The sequence below is a fragment of the Grampus griseus genome (genome assembly GCF_964374135.1).
Source record: "Grampus griseus genome assembly, chromosome: 11".
NCBI classification, from domain to species: domain Eukaryota; kingdom Metazoa; phylum Chordata; class Mammalia; order Artiodactyla; family Delphinidae; genus Grampus; species Grampus griseus.
In genome coordinates, this window is record NC_139005.1 from 73731574 (window position 1) to 73753488 (window position 21915).

Sequence of the window (21915 nt, forward strand, 5' to 3'; positions counted from 1 at the left end):
GATTCAGGGAGCTCTGAGAGGTCTAAACGGAAGCGTCCTAGAAGCTGCCGTCAAGTTTGGCCAGATCTGACGGTCTGAAGAGTCTCATGTCTCTCTCTCTGCGCAGCACCACGTGCCTGCTGTTGGGATCACGCCTTTCTCTCCAAAAGGACCCCTCTTCTCTGCTCGCTCGATCGTTCTTCCACGTAATCTCTGCCCCTTGGCACCCGGGTTGTCTCGTCCAGGTGAGTTTGGGTGGGACTGGGGCTGGGTAAGGATGGGGGGGAGGAAGGTGTTGGTGGGCGACGCGCAGTGAGACCCGCTCCCGGGTCCCACACACCCCCGCCTCACAGGAGGCTCGGGCTGAGGACGGGAGGGGCAGGGGTTGCGCGTTACCTTGCGGCTCCTCCTCAATCCAGGTGCTTCACCGCCGCCGTCCTGGCTAGACTGAGGCGGGGTGGGCAGCGGCAGCCTTTAAATACCGGCCAGGGGCCCTGCGCGCCCACCGCATCCTTGGTTGCCCCGGGAGACAGCCAATTGGGGTTGAGGTCGTTGTCCCTGGGCGTGGAGTTGGGGTTCCGCCCAGAACGAGGTTGCCCGTGAACATTCGCAGGGGGCTTGTGACGCAGTTTTTGAGGGAGGTGGCGAGGGGCGGGAGGCTGGATTTGTGCTGCCCACGTTAGGAAACGCTTGAGGCAGTTTATCTGAACCCTTAAACCACCTTGAGGTGCGAGGTTGTAGAAGATGGACCTTCGGCTGAACGCAGAGGTGGGGGTTGGGGAAGAATTTGTGTATCGAAAAACAATATCCTACACCTTTGGGACGGCCCAGGGGGTAAAGAGAAAGCCCTCGGAGTCAGAAAACTGGGCCCCACTCCTTACCTTGTGGTCTGTGCCCACTCTTCTAAATCCTAGGAGCTCTGTGTCAACGTACCTGAAACAAGACGGCAAACGTTTATTGCGTGTGCTTACTGCGCGCAGGTGGGCTCATGGCACATAATCCTCATGCCTACTCAGGCACATAATCCTCATGCCTATCTTATGCAAGATAACAATCTATGCATTGTTACCACATCTCATAGATTAGGAAACGAAATTAATCTACCTAAGGCTGTGGGACTGATGAATTTCAGGGCTAGTAAACCTGAGCCTGTTTGACCTCAGAGTCCAAATTCTCCATGAGATTACTATACTACACTGCCCAGGCACCTTAAATAGGACTCTGGTGATGAGTACAAGGAATCTGTATGGACAAGCAGTTTACTAATTGTAGCATATGCAAAACATATGTCCGTTGATTAAACATTACCAGGATGTATACCATGGGTTTGTACCTAAAAATGCTAGTATGCCAATTACATTTTTCCCTTTGTTAACCAGACAGTGTGGTACCTTGGGAGCTTTTATAGTATTAAGGTTAAGAATATGGGCTTTGATTTAAATAGACAAGAGCCTACCCTGAATGATACTATATGGTGGATACAAGTCATTATACATTTATCCAAATCTGTAGAATGTACAACATCAAGAGTGACCCCTAATGTAAACTATGGACTTTTGGTGATAATGATGTGTCAATGTAGGTTCATTATTAACAAATGTACCACTCTGGTGGAGGATGTTTATAATGGAGGAGGCTATGTATAAGTAGGGGGAGAGAGTGTATGAGGTGTACCTTCTCAGTTTTGCTGTGAATCTAAAACTGCTCTAAAACACAAGGTCTATTTAAAAGTAGAGGTGTTTCCACTTCAACTTACCAATTAACCTCTGGAAGCCTCCAGTTCCTTACCCATACCATGAGTATAGTTATAGTGCCTGTTCCAGAGTTATGTTAAGGATTAAGTAAGGTATTGATTAAAGCACTTAGCACAGGTACCCTGTGAGCACTCAGTAACTGTGAACTATCATCAGTACCATATTTACATGCTTTAGGACTTGTAAAGAAATTGATACAGTATACGTAAAGATAACTAACCCTGTGCCTGATGCAAAAATAGACACCCCCATCCTTGGGTCCTTTTCTTGTCCCACTTTTGAGAAACATCAAGGAAGTGCTACCAGCCTTGATCCTACAGAAAACCACTGAGTATATCTCCTTATCACCTTCCTGTGTTGAGTGGAATTGTGCAAAAATGGAACACTGCCCACTGGGAACCTGAGTCCATACAAGCTTCCATTGAATGATAGAGAAGCAAAATTAGGGGAAGCCCTGATGCTTACAAAGGTCATTTATGCCTTCCTGCTTGAAAATTGAGAACAGTACATGGATTCCTGGTTCAGCCCTCCACCCTTTGCTGTGGGACCTATAGATTCCACAGGCATCATTCAAGTTCATTTGCTCTGTGGTTTGCTGAGGAGACAAGCCTGCTTGACTCAAAGTGCAGAATGCTGACATTTTTAGCCTCCAATGTCTCTTTTTGGATGGAGACTCATACACTTGGCCTCAGCCTCTGATCTGCTTAACTTGAAACGGAATGGTGATAATCCAGATTTATTTTTCTAAGAATATACTTGGTATATGATATTGAGTTTTAATTAAGAACTTTAGAAATTGAACATGTTGCTTAGTGGAATTCCCATCAGTTTCTTCTTTTTTTTAAAAAAAGATTAACTCACAGGTAATTAAGGACATCATTTTTTTGAACAGTTGATGTGAACTTTATACCAATAATACTGGCTTTATACACTTTTTTCATGGTGAGATGTATATCTTTCATATTCATCCTCCCTATTAAAAAAAATTAATGCAGGATTGTTTTGTGCTACTCTTAAGAGAAGCAGCAAATTACAATTTATGATTATTGTTTTTTTCAATAGATTGACATTATAATACACGTACTGGTAAATCACCCAAGAAAATTAGCACAAGAACATGTTAAAAACCACTGTCAGAAATGCAGCTAAGAAATTTTAAAGACTTTTAAAATTGACCCATACTCTTTAAATGCTGCAAAATGAATTATTTTGATTCAACATTAAAATATAACACACCGTGTTTTTATATATTGTATTCATTTATATTGCTACATAAAAAGTTCCCATAAACTTAGTTACTTAAAACAACATACATTTGTCATCTCAGAGTTTCCAAGGATCCTGGAACAGCTTAGTTGTGCCCTCTGCTCAGGGTCTTACCAGGGCTGTGATCAAAGCATTTGGCCATTTGGGTTCTCACCCTGCTGCTCAATTAGGGAAAATCTGCTCCCAAGATTATTCATGTTCTTGGCAGAATTTGTTTTCTTTTGTTTTCTGGGGCTGTATAGCTGAGGGCCATACCCTTTAGCTGTATGTTGGCTGAAGGAAGCCTTCAGGTTTCGAGGCAAACTACAGGTCCTCGAGGACAGCAGTGGTTCTAGCGGCTGCCCATAGTTCCTTTCCATGGGCTTCCTCAACATGGCTGGTCACCCCATCAAGCCAGCCAAGAGCATCTCCTTAGTGCTTCCTAGCACAATGAACACACACAGAGACACACACACACACACACACACACACGTATTATAATCATGGAGCTTGACTTTTGTGACATCACTCACCTTTGCCATATCCTATTGGTCAGAAACAAGGCCCAGGTCCTACCAGCACTCAAGGAGAGAGGATTACACAAAGGCATGAACACCAAGAGGCAGGAAATCATTGGGGATCAACTTAGAGTCTGTTTGCCACACGTTTCAAGTCAATGCAGTAAAATATGTCCTTCGTATTAACTAGTTACAACTTTATTTGGGAGATTTTAATGATATTGTTGCATTTTGAAATTCTGATAAGTGCCATGTGACAGCATGGGTTTTGCTATGTTTTATGTTATTCAGAGCATTATGTTGTTAAGTTGAAAACACTGCAGTCTTGGTGTTGATTTTTGTGCATTTGGGTGACTTGAAAAGAATGAATCCTAACACTTGATGGCAGTAGTAACTCGTTCAAAATTCAGTCAGTGAAAGTCCTTATATGAAAGAAACTACGTGAAGTTAGACCCTTTATAAATATATTTGATCATGAATACCTTATTTAAATTACTCCAGGTTGCCAATATTAATTATTATTTATTCTAGTGTGGTGGCATTGGGTATATTTATTAGAGTTTAGTATTTTTTGACAGGCTTTTGGAACTCAAACCTCAGCTAATTAAACTTGTAAATAAAATTCTTTAGAGAAAAGTTGGATATACCTGATACATTTGGTCAGAGAAATGAAATACAACAAGTATTTCAGATTTATCTTTGTAACCAATGCATTGCTATGTTATACGAAAAATAATGTCAATAGAACTCATTTTATGCACTCTCAAAAACGTGCCTTTTTCCACCGTGAATATAATCATGTAATTTGAAACCATCTAGCAGTTCCAGAGGCTAAATACAAGGTATTAAGCCTTTCTGACTTTTTGAAAGTGAGAAAAAAGGAATTTAAAATAACTCATTGCTTTGTCTTCATAATTTGGGAAGTTGTGGGGTTAGTTTGCAAATTGGTGAGGCATGTTGTGAATCAGGGAATACCACTTCAGTATTTTCAAAACATTTATGAATTCTCATTATTTAAGTAAATTAGGAAGGGAAAATTAACTTTGTAATGAGATAACTACAAAGACAGTGTTGCTACAGATTTAAAGAGAAGTAAGGATGTGAATTTTACACTCATAATAGTACTATGTGTAGGTATTATTTGCTATCGTCCTTTGAAAATATTACTAACCCTATAATAACTCAGGGTTTTCAGACGATTAACACAACACATTTTAGGCCTGTCATCTGAAAAACCTGTGTATTCAGTAAGAATTAATTAGGAATTTTAAATGGAAATGTTTGCTTATAAATAGTTTTAAAGTACACTGTAATACGGGGCAATAAAATGCAGTGTCCTCCCTTTTGGAAAATAACCTGTAATATTTAGAGAAAAGTAAATGTGTGTAGCAAATTCATAAAGAAAAAAACGTTGTCATTAAAAAAAGGATTGTATTTAATCAGGGATCAGTTTTAGAGTTTTGGAGGCTAGGATGTCCAAAATCAAAGTCTCAGCTGATTTGGTTTCTAATGGGAGCTCTCTCTCTGGCTTGCACATGGCTGACTTCTCATTATGTCCTCACATGGCTTTTCCTTAGTGCATGTGCACATACATAAACACGCACACACACACAAACACACACACAGAGTAATCTCTTTTTCTTTCTCTTCTTATAAGGGCACAAATCCCATCATGAGGACCCTATCTCATGACCTCATCTAACCCTAATTAAACTTCCAAAGGCCCTGTCTCCAAACACCATCACATTGAGGGTTAGAGTTTCAACATATGAATTCTGGGGGTAAACATTCAGTTCATAACAACTTCTCTGTCCAGCCTGTACACCACTTTCTTGTATTATAAAACAGGGAAAAGTTACATTCATAGTATTTGAGGCGGGACAGTGGAGTGGAATAGGATAGACCTTTGGAGTCAGCCCTTAATCCAGGGCAAATTATTTAAGCTCTGTCTCTGATCTGTGACTTGGAATAGTCATTACTATCTCCAGCTCCTAAGATGTTGTGAATTAATACATGCAGAACACCTCAGTAGATGCCTGGTACGTATTTTGTGTCTGAGAATTGGCTCCTATTATAACAATGTATATCCATGTAATGGGCTGATATGTGTTGTTCAGAATCAGTAGAGCTGTATGTGCCAATATGACAAACATCACCAAGAAATATTTTTAAGTGAAACAAGGAAGGTGCAGAATAGTGATTATCTTTTGTGCTTAAAAATCCATGTTTACATGTACTGATACATACATATTGGTGGTATATATATACATGTAGCAAATGCATACACTTTTCTGTAAAAAAAGGGAAATTATTTATGTGCAAGTTTTTGTTTCTTATGGAAAACTTAATAAAAGTATGCAAGAAACCATTGACTATTTCTAAGGAGTGGAGCTTAGGGTTTGCTGCTGGAAGGAAACTCACATTTCATTGTATACTCTTTCGTTATCTTTCAGTTTTTAAGCAAGTGCCTGTATTATTATCATACATTTCAGAAAGATCAACTTTTTCTAGAAGGTACTCCTCAACTTCTTCCCTACTGTGATTTTCATATAATTGTTTATGTTTTCCATTTTGTATATTTTATTTTTTTCACAGGCACAGAAATATGCTAGTGTCAGTTTAGGAAAGGTCTGAAATGAGTTGGCAGGTCTTTAAGATGATAAAATATTTTTCAAATACTGAAGCTATGTATATTATTATGCTTATTTGCATGTTGTGATTATAATGAATATTTTTCCACAAAGCCATTATAATTTTCAAATATTTTTATTCTTTTCTTCATTTTCTTTCATGAATTTGAAAAAAGAAACATGTTTTAGTGAAAAAAAAGGAGAGAAAAGTTTAATTAAAAACATTTAAATCTTGGCAATATACCTAAAATGTTAATTTTTAATTTTTATTATATGATTAATTTAAAATTATAGAGGATATGAATCCCTAAAACTTGCAGATTACATGTGACATATAAGAATATCTGTGAAATATTTTCTATCTTTTAGTTTTGCACTTTCTGTACATCTTTTAGTTTATTCCTGATTCATCTCGTGTTTTCTTAGATTCCTAAATTGCTATCATATATTATAACTTTTAGCTGTATTTTATGTAATTATCTTTCAGAACACATTTTGAAAGTATCATGCTGAGTTTTCTTTTGGAAGAGAGCAGTAAGAATTGTTTTGTTGTAGCAGGCATCATAACGCTGACCATTATCTGCAATTAGACAAGATTCCCAATAGGCAAACGAGGTAGGCATATGTAGGCTTGAGGAGTTTTGCTGAGATTGATAGGGTTTCCATCCAATCGAATATCCTCTAGTGCCTTACGAATATAAGTCAAATTTTTAACATTGCAGAAGGTATCTTCACGCATCTCCAGAATGTTGTTATTCTAAAAAAGATTAAAATAAATGATTAGACATGATATAACATATTCTTGGTATTGATTAATAATATAGTCCATTTTGCTTCACCCCTGTTTTTACTCTTTCATTCCTTCTCTCATCCAAAAATGCACGTTATGTGATTATTATACATCAAGCACTTTCTAAGCAGTGGGGATAAATCAATTAACATAATACACAAGTACGGAGCTTGTACTTCAGTAATGGGAATATACAATAAGGAGGTGAAAAAACAAATTTAAAGAAAACAAGTTATTTCCAAAAACGATGTGAACTCAGAAGAAAGGATGGTGACTGTGAAAAGTTATCTTAAGAGGCAACAGTGGAGCTGAGCATGGAGTGACAAGGAGACATGGGCATGGAAAGAGCTGAGGCAAGAATATCCCAGGCAGAGAGAACACCAAGTTCCAATTCTGAGTAATTAGTATGGAAAGTTTAAGAATGGGAAAAAAAGTCAACATGGCTGAAGTGAAGTGAGGGAGAGAGTGAGCAAATGTCAGGAAGATATAGGTCTGGGCAGGGCCCAGAACTAGATTTTTTTTTTTTCCTGTACGCGGGCCTCTCACTGTTGTGGCCTCTCCTGTTGTGGAGCACTGGCTTCGGACGCGCAGGCTCAGTGGCCATGGCTCACGGGCCCAGCCGCTCCGCAGCATGTGGGATCTTCCCGGACTGGGGCACGAACCCGTGTCCCCTGCGTCGGCAGGCGGACTCTCAACCACTGCGCCACCAGGGAAGCCCTAGATTTTTTTAAATAGCTTTATTGAGTACATTTCACATACCATAAAATTCGCCCATTTTAAGTGTACAGTTCAGTGGTTTTCAATATAGTCACAGACTTGTATAAGGATCACAACAGTTTAATTTCAGGGCATTTTAAACATCCTCCAAAGAAACCCCATAGATATTAGAAATAACTCCCCATTTTCCCCAACCTCTAGCCCCTGACAACTTCTAAACTACTTTCTGTTTCTGTGGATTTTCCTATTCTAGACATTTCACAAAGGGAATCAAACAATATATCATCTTTTGTGACTGGGTTCTTCCTCTCAGGATTGTATTTTCAAGATTCGCACATGCTGCAGCATGTATCAGTACTTTTTCTTTTATTGCTCAATAATATTCTTCTCTATGGATATGCCACATCTTTGTTTATCCATTTATCAGGTAATGGGAATTTGGATTGTTTCCACTTTTTGGCTCTCATGCATAATGCTTCTATGAACATTTGTGTACAAATTTTGTGTGGACATATGTTTTCAGTTCTTTTGCATATGTACGTAGGAGTTGAATTGCTGGGTGATATGATAACTCTGTGTTTAATATTCTGAGGAAGTATTAAACTGCTTTTTAAAATAGCTGCACTCTTTTACACCTCTACCAGTAATGTATGAGGGTTCCATTTTTCTCTGCATCCTAAGCAAAACTTGTAATTGTCTGTCTCTTATTTTAGCCAACCAAGTGGGTGTAAAGTGGTATCCCATTGTGGTTTAGTTCATTGCTAGCATAGAAATACAATTGATATTTTATGTTGATTTTATAACCTTCCACATTGCTGAACTCATTGATTAGTTCAAATAATTTAATAAATTACTTGTGAGTTTCTACTTAAAATATTTGTAGATCAATTTGGGGGGTATTTCCATCTTAATATTAAGACTTCCAAACATGAATATGGGGATATCTTTCCTTTATTTAGCTCTCTTTCCCCCCAGGTTTATTGAGGTACCTTTGACAAATAAAACTGTAGATATTTAAGGTGTACAGCATTATGTTTTGATTTATGTATACATTGTGAAATGGTTACCACAATCAAGCTAATTAACATTTCCATCACCTTACATAGTTACCTTTTGTGTATGTGTCTGGTGAGAACACTAGAGATCTACTCTCAACAAATTAGAAGTATACGGTATAGTGTTATTAACTACAGTCACCATGCTGTATGTTACACCTCCAGAACTTGTTTATTGTGAATAACTAAAACTTTATACCCTTTGACCAATGTCTCCCTATATCCCCCACCCCCCAGTCCCTGGTAACCACCATTCTCTGAGCTTGACTTTTTTAGATTTTACACATGGGAGAGATCATATAATATTTTTCTTTCTATAGCTGACTTATTTCACTTATTTCTCCAGGTTCATCCATGTTATTGCAAATGGCAGGATTTCCTTCTTTTCTCAGGCTTAATAATATTCCATTGTATACATAGACCACAATTTCTTTATCCATTCATCCATTGACAGACATTTAGGTTGTTTCCATATCTTGGCTATTGTGACAAGTGACACCATGAACATGGAAGTGCAGATAACTTCAAGATACTTATTTCATTTCCCTTGGACATATACCCAGAAGTGGGGTTGTTGAATCATATGGTAGTTCTGTTTTTAATTTTTTTTTGAAGAAATATCATACTGTTTCCCATATCTGTATCACCTTATATTCCCACCAACAGTGTACAAAGGTTACCTTTTCTCTACATCCTTGCCAACACTTAACTTTGGTCTTTTTGATAATAGCCCTTCTAACAGGTGTGAGGTGACATCTCTTTGTGGTTTTGATTTGCATTTCCCTGATGATTAGTCTTGTTGAGCTCCTTTTCACATACTTATTGGCCATTTGTATGTCTTCTTTAGAGAAATGTCTAATCAACTCCTTTGCCAATATTTTAATTAGCTTATTTGTTTTTTTCCTATTGAGTTGTTTGAGTTCTGTATATATTTTGGATATTAACCCCTTCTCAAATGTATGATTTGCAAATATTTTCTCCCATTCCATAGGTTATCTCTTCTCCCTGTTAATTGTTTCCTTTGCTGTGCAGAAGTCTTTCAACAATATGCCGTAGTTTTCAGTATACAAATTTTGCATTCTTTTATTAATATTAGTCTTAGGTAATTTATTATTTTGCGACTATTATAAATAAGTTTGTTTTCTTATTTTACATATTTTCTTATTACAAATAAGCTTGTTTTCTTAATTTTATTTTCAGATTTTTCATTTCTAGTATATACATATACATTAGTATTTATGTATTGATTTTGTGAACTGTCATATTGCTGAACTAATTTATTAGATTTCTATTCTGATCCATGGCTTATTAATGAAGGTGTTGTTTAATATCTACATATTTGTGAATTTCCTGTTTTCTTTGTTGTTGATTTTTATTTTAATTTCATTGTAATCAGAAAAATGCTTTGTATGATTTCAATTCTTTTCAGTTTGTTGAGACCTGTTTTGTGGCTTCGTATATTGTATATCCTGGAGATGTTCCTTGTCACTTGAGAAGAATGTATATCTGCTGTTGTTGGGTTGAATGTTATATAGATGACTGTTAGGGCTAGTTGGTGTATAATGTTGCTCAAGTCTTGTGTTTCTTAGTTGATCTTATGGCTAGTTGTTCTATCCACTATTAAAAGTGGAGTATTGAGGAATCCAATTATTATTGTTGAATTGTCTATTTCCCCGTTTAATTCCGATAGTGTAGTCTTTATAAATTCTGAGACTCTGTTGTTAGGTGCATGTGTTTATAAGCATTACATCTTTCTGATGGATTGACTCTATGATTACAAAGTGCCCATGAGGAATAATACAGATTTAGTGCCTATGCACTGTACTATTTTCTTTGCTAGGTAATAGATACACATTGTTAATAATTATCATGCCTCACCTTTAAGTGATACTTCTCATGTATCAGTAAATGCAGTACCCACTTTATAAACTAAAACTGAGACGCAGGGAGGTTTAGATATTTGTCTAATCATTAAATAGTGTCAAGTAGAATTTCAGCCCAGGGAGTCTGATTTTGCCAGAGTTGTCATTCTTAATTATTATACCATATGTTGAAAAACATTTTTCAAATGAATCAAAAAAGGAGATTTTTATATGAGCATTAAAATGAATATAAAATCAAGATAATTTAAATTAAAAACAGCTTTATACTGGATATTGCTGAGGTGATTGTGAAAGAGAAATATTTTAAAAGGTTCACTTAATGCCTTTTTAAACCTTAGAATAGGGACTGTAAAGCCAATTACTTCAAAAAAAATCTTATATTGTATATACAAGCGCATTCAGTTTAAATATAACATCAGAGACCTGGTTACTCTGTAGAAGTTAATATCAGCAAAGACAATAATAATAAAATTTAATTCAGAATTGGAAAAAAATTCCAAAATTACCCTGAGGATGCCCTTGAAAATCCTCTTCCAATCCTAAACAAGTCAAGAAATCCTCATATTTATAGAAATTCACCCCCAGAAAAAGAGAGACCAAGAGAGAGCCATAGAGAAACAGGACGAGCACCAGAAAGAGAATACACATTAAGGAAGTTAACACAGCCAGAAAAACTCTCAAAAGTGACAGACTCAGACAAGACTCATAGACAGATATTCACAAAAAGACACCAAAAAGAAGTATGGAAAGATATAAATAGGAATAAAAGAAAATTCACAGAGGTAAATAATTACAGGGTCCACAGAGAAAAAAAGAATCAAACTTGCTCTCACATAGCAAAATCACTTCTTGTGATGGTCTATACTTTATTTTTTGCTAAAAGATTGTAATATTACACCATGATATCGTGTCTTTGAGCACATAATGGTTGTGTTCCCTACAGATTTATTCCACAGATGAAATTATTACATTGATTACAGCTGTAGAACAAAAGTTACTCATATCTGAAATAATTTATCTTTCTTTGTTTCAACAACCAAAAACATTTGTTTTAATTGATCGTATTTTTAATATATTTAGAAAATATTAGATCATAACATTTTGAAAATGTGTTTTCACTCATTATTTCAGAGATAAAAGGTAGCTTAAAGGGATTTAAAATAATGCAAGCTTTCAAATATGTTTGTTTAGAAAAAACTGCATTTTCTTAATCCAGAGAGATGGAAGTCTGTCATCTCTCAGCAGATAGGAATGTCCTAGGATTGAATTTTCCTCAGTACATGGAACCTAAAATCAAGACCTAAAACTGACATTTTTCCCCCCCTGAAAGCTAGAAATCAAATCAGATTTTTCTTTCCCTCTTTTTCTCTTCCATTTCTAATCTTTACACATTTCTTCAGCAGATGAAGCTCTCATTTTTTTAAAAGAAGCTTTGTATGTCAAAAAGATGCATTATGACTTGGCAAAGAATGAAAATAAAGACTAAACTCATCAGAAATAAATCAGTAGAGATAAGAGTCATGAATGTACAATTACCTTGTACTCAGATTGAGAGAATGAATTAAAGACAGGAGAAAAGAAAAGAAAAATTGTCACAGTGTATCAACATGCCATTATAAACAGCTTTTGCATCCCACCTTCACCTGTTTGCTTCTGTTTTCCATGGAGGTGTTGGGGATAACTTACTAGCAGAAGCCTACCTGGAGGTGAAGGGCCCGTAGATTTTCTGGGAGTGGCAGAGGGATGTGTTCCAAGTTGTTATCGGAGAGGTAGAGATGATGGAGATCATACATATCCTGTAAACATTCCAAATGTAGGGTCTTAATAAAAATTAGTGGTGCTACAGTTGTATTTTTAATTCCCTGTCTGTGAAACTATTTGTGAAATAATACATGCCTGTTCAGGTCTTGTTTTGTAAAATTGAGGCAAATTAGTTTTCTGTGTTACTGGACAATTCAAATGAGTTTTGGAAGAATTGATAGCAAGCAAATATCTCTCTATGCAAATGAAACATGTTTCTCAATCTCTAGGCAGAAGCTTTCTTTGCCCACTCTAACTTTCTCTATTTAAGCAAGGCAGCGACTTCCCACAGAAGACACTCTGCAATAGGATTTTGAGGATTTTGGTGAGACATAGCAAGAATTTCCTTCATGTTACAGGAATGGAGAAATGAAAAGTTCTCCCCAACAAAATCTTGCTCCAGCCCAAGTACCAGGTAAAGGGCAGCCTAGCAAGACAGAATAAGTTTAGATAATAACAGGTCTACTCTAGCCAAACATCACAGGACAAACTGTGACTCACTACCACCCATGCCAACAAAATCTGAGTGGAGAGACTAGATTTTGACCTTTGCCAGGCTCTAATGAGGTGCCCTAACTTCCTTGCCCACCAGGGTGGTGTCACAGGAGAGCTAGTGGAGAGACAGGGTTTCCACCATTGCTCAGTGCTAACGGGTCCATGTAACCCCCTGTAGCCTCCATGGAAGTAATGTGATGTCCCTTCAAACAGTAGTTTAAATTTGTTTGTTCAACATATATTTAGAGGAGCAGCTTGAATGGAGTAAGAGTGGGTAAGAAAGCCAATCTGGTTACTATTCTCAGATTCTATGCTGTTATTCCAAGCAAGTCACTCTAACCCCAAACTTGTTTCCTTCACTTAAAAAACAAAATGCATAAGATTAACTGAATCCATTCTCCTTACAAAATAATTTAGAAGGTTTCTACCCTCAAAGGCACCACCCACACTCTGTACAAGTAGTTGTCCTTCCAACCACATAAGATACTCTTGTTAAGTGGCATTTTTGGTAAATACAATTCACCCAGCTTACAGCATTTCCAGGTGCAATTTATAGAGTGGTGCTCCAGATAGCCACGCACTTCTTATTCCAGCTCTGCTTTCTGTTCTTGGTGATTGAGCAGCCTCAGAATGTACCAGAACACAGTATTTCCCCAAAGCATGATACATAGTGTTGTAAAGTTTATTTTAGGAGTTAAAACTCTCATCAAATTGAATCCCTTTGTGGAAATAAAAAGGCTAGTCATTGATAGCAAAGGGAATGGGAAGATGAAAGTCTTTCATATTCAAACTCAAAACTCACTTTAAATGCTTCTTGCTTTATTCCTTTCCTTCCAAGTCTATTGTTGCTAATATCAATAAATGTTAAAGTGGTTGGCAATTCTGGGAGCTGCCTTATCTTGTTGTCACGCAGGACAAGCTCTCGGAGTCGAGGTAGCTTTCTGAATGCATCTTCATCAATCTCAGATATTAAATTTGAGGTCAGATCAATCTTCCTTAGATCATCTGGAAAAAAATGAGGGAAGTAGTTAAATATTCTTGAATATGTTTTGCTCACATAAAAATAGGAATATAAACTTTCCCATATACAAGCAAATATAAATATGAATTTAATTAGCAATGGACAACTAATGAAACAATTATTTCTAACAACTTCATAAAAATTTAATTGTTTCCCCCAAATACTATTCATATTTATGCTCTTATAAGAAAGTGTAACTTTAGCAAAGAAACTGACTCATTATATTTAACTGGTCTTTTCCCTATATTCTTCATAAACTTTGTCTGGATTTTCTATTTAAAACATTTTTCTCATTGATGGCAGATTATTGTATTTTCTAATAGTAATAGATGCATTAGCATTAAAATACAAAAGCATTAAAAAGAAACTTTCGAATGATTAAAACACTTAATGAAGACAAGTACCAAAATTCTTCAAAGTTGACAACAATTATAAAGTCAGAATTTAGGTTTGCATTCATCAGTCATAAAGCAATTGTGCTTTACTGGAAGTCTATTCAAACAAGCCAGATCCTAGTAAATATATGACCATGACTTTCTACTCTTATTGTTACAACATGATAATGAGATTTAACCTATAAAATAGAATTATTTGTGATTTTTCTTTATTTGAAAATAGTTTGAGAGTATCAACAACTATATAGTTTCATAACAACCTTTATAGTTTTCATAACAACCATTTTTTCTCATCATAAAACAAACCTTCAAAAGTAAAAATAATTGATTTGAGTCATATTTTGATATTCAAGTTTCATTTTCAGTACCAACATTTCACAGTGCAAACATTTTAGGAAAAGTCTGTAAAGAGAAGGGTATTAGTGCCATCATCCTTACTTAGGCTTGCAAAATCATTTCTGTTGATCTTTTTAATTCTGTTAAAGCGGGAATAGAAATAAGCAGTGTTCTTGGGCAGCGGAGGAATAGCATCAAGTTCATGGTCATCACAGTATACAGTGGTACTTATACAAGTACACAGAAGGCAGGTTGGAAAGTCTAAAAGAGGCAAACAATATATGTAAGCAACAAAAGCAACTTCTAACAAATTATGTGATTACGAATATTTATTAAACAAGATTCGCATCTCAGACTATTCTGGCATATTTAATATTTTCTCATATAGTTTTCTTTAAATGGAATATTAAAGTCAAATATACCAACTAAGGCTACCCCAATAATTAGTATATTCTTTGTAATGCTTTAAAATTTTATTTTAAATTACTGAGTGAATATTGCATGGTTGTTGCTCTTATATTTACTGGAAATTCTATTTTCAGATGTAAATATTAACATTGTGGTTTTTATAAATTTAAAACATCACATATAATATTTTTATTAGGTCTTTCGTTCAATATTTAAACAACCCACTGAAACAAAATCAAGAAAAAGGGCAATGATCATTAATATTAATTCACTCAATGTGCATTTATTAAATCTTTTCTTTGTAAATGGCACTGTGCTAGCTGATGAAACAGTGGTGAGCCAAAGAGACAGTTCTGTTTTGTAATCTGCTATGTAAGATGAATGTTAATCACAAATAAATAAAATGATGACTGTGGTAAATGTCAAGAAATATCATAGGAGCATAAACTACAGGAATTTGATTCAGTCTGAGAGTCATCGTTTTCTGAGGAGGTGATAATTGAGTTGAAATCTGCAGGAAGAACAAGAATTGATTATGCAGGTGACAGGGAAGAGCATGCAGGCAGAGGAAGCAGCAGGTGCCAAGTCCCTTCACTTTGGAGGAACCAAAAGATGGTCCCTGTAGCTGCAGTACAGCGAGCATTGCAATGTTTAAGACATAACACACACGGGCCTTATAGGCTGTGTTACAGATTTTGTTCCTTATCTTAAGGATGGGCAGGGGTATTACATGATCAGATTTGCATGTTAAGATGTCACGCTGATTGAAGGTAAGCTGGAAGACTGATGGAGGGCCAGTAGGCAGAGAGGAGATGAGTTATCTAGATAAAAGATGACGGTTGCTTGGCTAGGGTAATGGTGATAGAAAAGACAACAGATCCAAAAGAGTTGTCAGGCTGGATTATATCTCCATTTATTAATCTATTTTTTTCTATCACCCCCGTACATACACACTCCTACCCGTCCTTTGCACTCTGTTCATTGGTCATGTAGAGGACAGTGAGCTTCAAGGGAGATAGAGAAGAAATGGCCGGAAGAAAAGAAGGACAATAGGATGGACGATGTTACGGAGGCCAAGTGGAGAGTTAGTTTGAAGGAATAGGGAATAGAAAATAATCTAAGCCTCCTGAGATGTCAGTTAAGGACTGAAAAATGTCTCTTGGATTAGTTACTGTGGGGATTATAGGAAACTTCAGTAAACACTGTGGAGTGATGAGGTTGGAAGCTGGATTACAGCCACGAAGGAGGAAGTTAGAGGTGAGGAAATAGTTACAGCACATACAAACCATGCTATTGAGATGTTTGACTGTAAAGAAAAAGGAAAGAAAGATGGTGATAACTATAAGAAGACGTATTTGTGGTGTGTATGATGAGGAAATGGACTAAAGTGGGAGAGATTTGAAGAAAAGAATCCAGAGGAAGAGAGACTGAATATAAAAAGGATACTGAGAGGGCAGCAGGAAATGGGACTCAAAACACAATGGGAAGAATGAAGGTTTCAGTTTAATTTAAAATCTGTGGTGTGAAGGACGCCTCTGTGAAACCAAGGTTCCTAGCTCAATCCCTGTATGTATCATTTAGTTCATTGAGAGAAAGTTTGTTCTATAATTTGTCAGTTTTCCTAGTTGCTTCTGGTCACTAGTCATACCCTGGAAAAATTATGAATTAATGTAATTCTACCACTGTTACTGGAAAAAGAATGCAAAATTCTGATAATCATAGGTGTAGTAGGGGGAAAAAAACACAATCGGAAGAATTTACATCCCACATGTGGGAGGACAGACAGTTCCTCTGTTGTAATAGGAGTAGATGCATGGATGTAGATGTAGGTAAATTATATGTCTGCAAACAGAAAGACCAAAGAACTGCTGACCAGAAGACTGCATTTTCTTTGTGAAGGAGGCGGCTAAGCTCTCTGATGAGTTTGAGGGGTTTAGGGAGGAGGAGAAAAAAGTTGTGAGACATGAGATTGATGGGGAAAGTGAACTAGCCATGAGAGATAGAAGAAGAAAGTGATGGAAGACTTTCTTGGGATTGCTCAGTGTCAATTCATCCCCATTTAGCTGAGACTTTGCTAGTTTTAGCACTGGAAGCCCCCGGTCTTGGGATCCCTTCACTTCCAGGCAAATCGGGACATTTGGCAGCCTTTGTTGAAGGAGCCATTCGTGGTTTGAGATCAAGAACTGGTAATGCACCTACTAAGGTCTTATTACTGTTGTTAAATAGAAAAATCACGTATAATAACAACTTCAGGAATGAAAACTATTTTAGGAATGTAAATCTAGGAAAAAATTTTAAGGGAGAGCTATGCATTATTTAGTACTTGCTAATTTTTCTAATCACTGTAAATGAGTATTTGCTACTTATCACAGTTTTTAGAAAGTAAAGCATTTTGTTCTATATATTCATGGTCATGCTAGTTTAATAATCACTTAGGGTAATTATATATAGTCACACCAGTTATTATTTAATTCTAGTTTTTTCCACTCATAACTCAAGCGTACTTTATGTGGCTTCAGAATACTATTTCTAGAAATTGATATTCATAGTAACAAATAATATTTTGACTTTTAATGTTTTAAATATTTCCAAACTATTTGCCTTTGATAAATTTATAAGATTTAAATTTAATTTTAAAGTTTAGAATTTCGAGAGATGCTTCCTCTTTGGAAAGTAAAAAGTGAATTAAAATTTTAACTTCATTACTTATTCTCAGACTCCTTTAGAGACAAAAAGTTTTTTTAAGTCATAATTTTTCTTATATTGTTTCAAAACTGACATTATTGAGCCATAAGTTTTACTAAAGCTTTTAAAAAGATTGGACATTCTGCTCTTCTATTGTTCCTGGCTCATTAGGTAATGATGCCAGATCAGTCAACTTTTGAAAGATCTGAAATTACTTAAAAGTAAGTAATGTTCTAGAGATATTTAATTTCCCTATTTTGAGGACTTTCTGCTGGATATATACATTTCCTTCTCACTGTGTGTGTATCTCCCTGGTTCTGTCTGTAGCGTGTTCTGCTACTTCATAGAAAGTTGACTATGTGGAAAGAATATGGTGTCTTCATTAAAGAAAGGGCTTAGTGGCCTCTGTTTTCATGCCAGCGCCCCTACGTACCACTTCCATGACCTTGGACAACTTTTATAGTATTTTGGAATTTTAGTTTTCCTATTTATAAAGCGAAGATAACAGTAACTAGTACTTAGTATTGTTGTATCTCTTCAAAGAGCTGATGTACATAAAACACTTTAGTGGCTGGCGTATAGGCAGCATTTCACAAAAGACAACATTTTTACACTACTTATTGGTGAACAGTTAAAAACTCACAGAAGCAGAGGGTAGATTGGTGGTTACCAGGGACTGGAAGGAGGGGGAAAGAGACAGCTGTTCAACAGGTATAAAGTTTCAGTTATGTAAGATGAATTAAGTTCTAGACATTTGCTTATAACACGGTTCCTATAGTTAACAATGCTGTATTGCACACTGAAAAGTTTGTTGAGAGTAAACAAAAAAGATATACTCTTCGGGCTTCCCTGGTGGCGCAGTGGTTGAGAGTCCACCTGCCGATGCAGGGGACACGGGTTCGTGTCCCGGTTCGGGAACATCCCACATGCCGCGGAGCGGCTGGGCCCGTGAGCCATGGCCGCTGAGCCTGTGTGTCCGGAGCCTGTGCTCCACAACGGGAGAGGCCACAACAGTGAGAGGACCGCATACCGCAAAAAAAAAAACAAAAACAAAAGATGTACTCTTCTATCAAGAATAGAGTATTGAGAATAACTAACATTTATGATGTTTACTGTGGGCCAGGTACTAACTTCGTTCAGTTAATCCTTATAACGACTCTATGAGGTAAGATCTATTATTTATTATCCCATTTTTTAGATGAGAAAACAAAGGCAAAAAAATACTGACTGCTTTGCTCAAGACTGTATATCTAGCAAAGTCTCAAAGCTGGGATTTGAATGCTCTTTCCTCTCTTCTGTTCTTAGTGTGTTCTGTACAAACTTTTCTTATATTACCTGTAACATATCACTGTCTCTAAGTTGGTTTACATGTCTGTCTCTATGTACTAGACAGAAATATCTGTGAAAACAGTAGTCATTTTAAGACAAGTCTTGTATCTCCAGAATTTCTAGTACAGAGACTCTTGATACTAACCAAACCTTTGCAATGGGAACTCTGTACCCCCTCACAACACCATTCTCCAAGTGTGTAATAGTGTTCTGGTGTGAGTCCACTTGAACAGCCCCCAAGGTTGACACTGGCAAATTCTAACATGAAATACCAACAAATCATAGAATCAGGCTCAGCACCAGGAATTCCTTCTCATGACCTAAATAAAAGGCCATGGTTTACATCAACTTCAGGCCCTACTAGATGGAGTCCGATGTTATGAAATACTTTCTTCTCTTTTCCTTTTCCTGCTGCTTCCCAGAACTGAGTGAAAAGAAGCCTGTTTTCCAATAAGTACACAGACAAGAATCAGAACAGGCTTCAAACCCAGTGTGTGAACCTAATAGCTATTTGATCTCTGGAAAGTTCCTATGCTCTCTGAGCTAGTTTCCTTGGTAATAATGAAAAAAATAATACTAATACCTTCACAAGGAGGTTGCAACAGTCAAACGAGATAATGTGAAGTGCTGAGCATTATGGCCCACAGAAAGCATGTGCTCAATCAATGTAAAATAATATTACCATCATCACCATCATCACCATCATCATCGTCGTCCATCATCACTTGATCTCCTTGAACTGCTGGGGCCTGATCTCTCAGACACGGACTCTGATCTTGCTGATAGTGTATCGTTTGTTCTAGAAATGCATTCCACCACAAAGCTTTCTGAGTAATGATGCCAGAAAAATATTTTGACCCCAAATCTTTGGTTATTTGATCATTTCCATCATGCCAAAGCAGAAGTATTAAAACAGCTTTATATTTTAATACCAAATACATGTATATCTCCTGCTTCAAACCTAGCCTATAACAAAGTTTACTCCTTGGGTCATGGGGGCTCCCTGCAGAGTTGGAGCTTGGCAATTTTGAGGAATGTACAAGTGGACTTCATTACAATCCAGCTTTGATGGACCTGACCTTCATTGGTGTGTGGGCCCAGAACCCCAGGGAATTCAGGCTCCTGTGGAGAAGAGCCGTCAATCAGTCTGGGGGTGGACTCCTCTTCCTCTTCCTCTTCAGCATCCTTTGGCTGTAGTGGCGGGGTGAGGAGCTCTCTGTTCCCCGAAGGTATCGCTGTCGCTATTTCAATCTGAAAAAGAAGCAGAATTTCATCAGGCAACCTTCTCAATCACCCTCTGTGGCAGTTACACAAATTTAAAATGTATCCATCTTTGCCGCAAGAGGTCGCTGGTGTTCTGAAGTTGAACAAGGTGGGACGCCTGCTTGCCTGGGAAGGTCCATGCGGTTCCAGTTACTGTTATTGTTTTTAATTAATTTTGTTTCTCAAATCTTAGTAATAGTTTCCAATGCCTTTTTAATTTTGGTCTTACTGCTCTTTACAACATTAAAAATAACCTCGTTTATTGTTTTCTAAATACCTACCATTGCAAGAATATATTATTGTTGTGAAAGATTCAAATTAATCCAGAAGTGTGCAGAGTAAAATCCAAAGTCCCCTTCATCCTGCAGCCCCAGTTCTACTCTTCTTGTAGACAATAACCAATAAGAAATTGATGTGTATTTTCAAGTCCTTTTAATCCTTGGTTTTCTAGATTGAAATACGCTGTTCCTTTACAATGGCTTACACTTCCTTCAATTGCATTTTTAGTGAAAAGTATCCTTTGTACTAAAATAAAATATATGGAGACAAGAAAACTACATGATTTGATCATGGAATGCTATTTCTCATATATTTTCACTATTATTTGAATAACAAATATTACCAATAATATTTGGGTATTAAAATTGACCTTTTTGAGAGCTTTGACAATAGGAGGCACTTTTATAAAATTTGAAAAGCTTCTCAAAGGTTTTTTTCATGGCTACTGTTTTAGATTACACTTGCTTTTCTCTTCTTACTTGCATATTTTATGTAGTGAGTTGTTGCCTCTAAGAACACTGTTTGCATTTAAAACAACCCGTTACTCTCAACTTTCTTTCCTTATCTCAGTCTGTTCCTTTGTATCCCTTAGTAAACCCCTACCTCCCTACCCTACATTCCTGCCGACCTTGTAACTTTGGGCAGGAAATCTGTTCAAGACAATTAGTTATCAACATGTAGGAACCACCCTTTGAGGCCTAGTTTTTTCATGGCATCCCAGAAATTCCAAATTCTCGCTTTATCACCTTGATATGGCCTCCTGATTCTTGCCATCCTTTATTTGGTTTCATTAAAAAAGCAAAACAGGGCTTCCCTAGTGGCGCAGTGGTTGAGAGTCCGCCTGCTGATGCAGGAGACACGGGTTCGTGCCCCAGTCCGGGAAGATCCCACATGCCGCAGAGCGGCTGGGCCCGTGAGCCATGGCCGCTGAACCTGCGCGTCCGGAGCCTGCGCGTCCGGAGCCTGTGCTCCGCAACGGGAGAGGCCCGCGTACCGCAAAAAAAAAAAAAAAAAAAAAAGCAAAACACACAAATTGCTTTCTAACTTATTTAATGTCAAAATGATATGCAAGCTATTACTTTCATGTGTAAGATAAGTACATAATTAGGCTAGATATTTTCTGAATATTTTAGGTAGATATTTCCGTTAACCATAAAAGTTTAAGATAGACTTATGATTTAATGTCACTTTTATACACTTGAATACATTCCTTCACAAATGAAAATTATCCTTTTAAGGAATGCTAAACTTTTTTTGTCAGTTTACTTTTCTGGATGTGTCTCCTTCTATGCTTCTGTAGTTTCTCCATTTCAGCCCTTCCTACATTGTATGG

General features: G+C 36.9%; 1 protein-coding gene across 1 annotated transcript in view; it reads right to left on the reverse strand.

Moving 5' to 3' along the window:
• Positions 1 to 6712: 6712 nt before the first annotated feature.
• The window catches only part of EPYC (epiphycan), a gene marked incomplete at both ends in the record, with an annotated part of 35373 nt that continues 20170 nt past the window's right edge, over positions 6713 to 21915 (reverse strand). The window contains 5 exons of the mRNA XM_082666261.1: positions 6713 to 6883; positions 12272 to 12367; positions 13669 to 13871; positions 14721 to 14879; positions 20120 to 20291. Coding sequence (XP_082522387.1) covers positions 6713 to 6883; positions 12272 to 12367; positions 13669 to 13871; positions 14721 to 14879; positions 20120 to 20291 — 801 coding nt within the window. The remainder of the gene's footprint in view (positions 6884 to 12271; positions 12368 to 13668; positions 13872 to 14720; positions 14880 to 20119; positions 20292 to 21915) is intronic.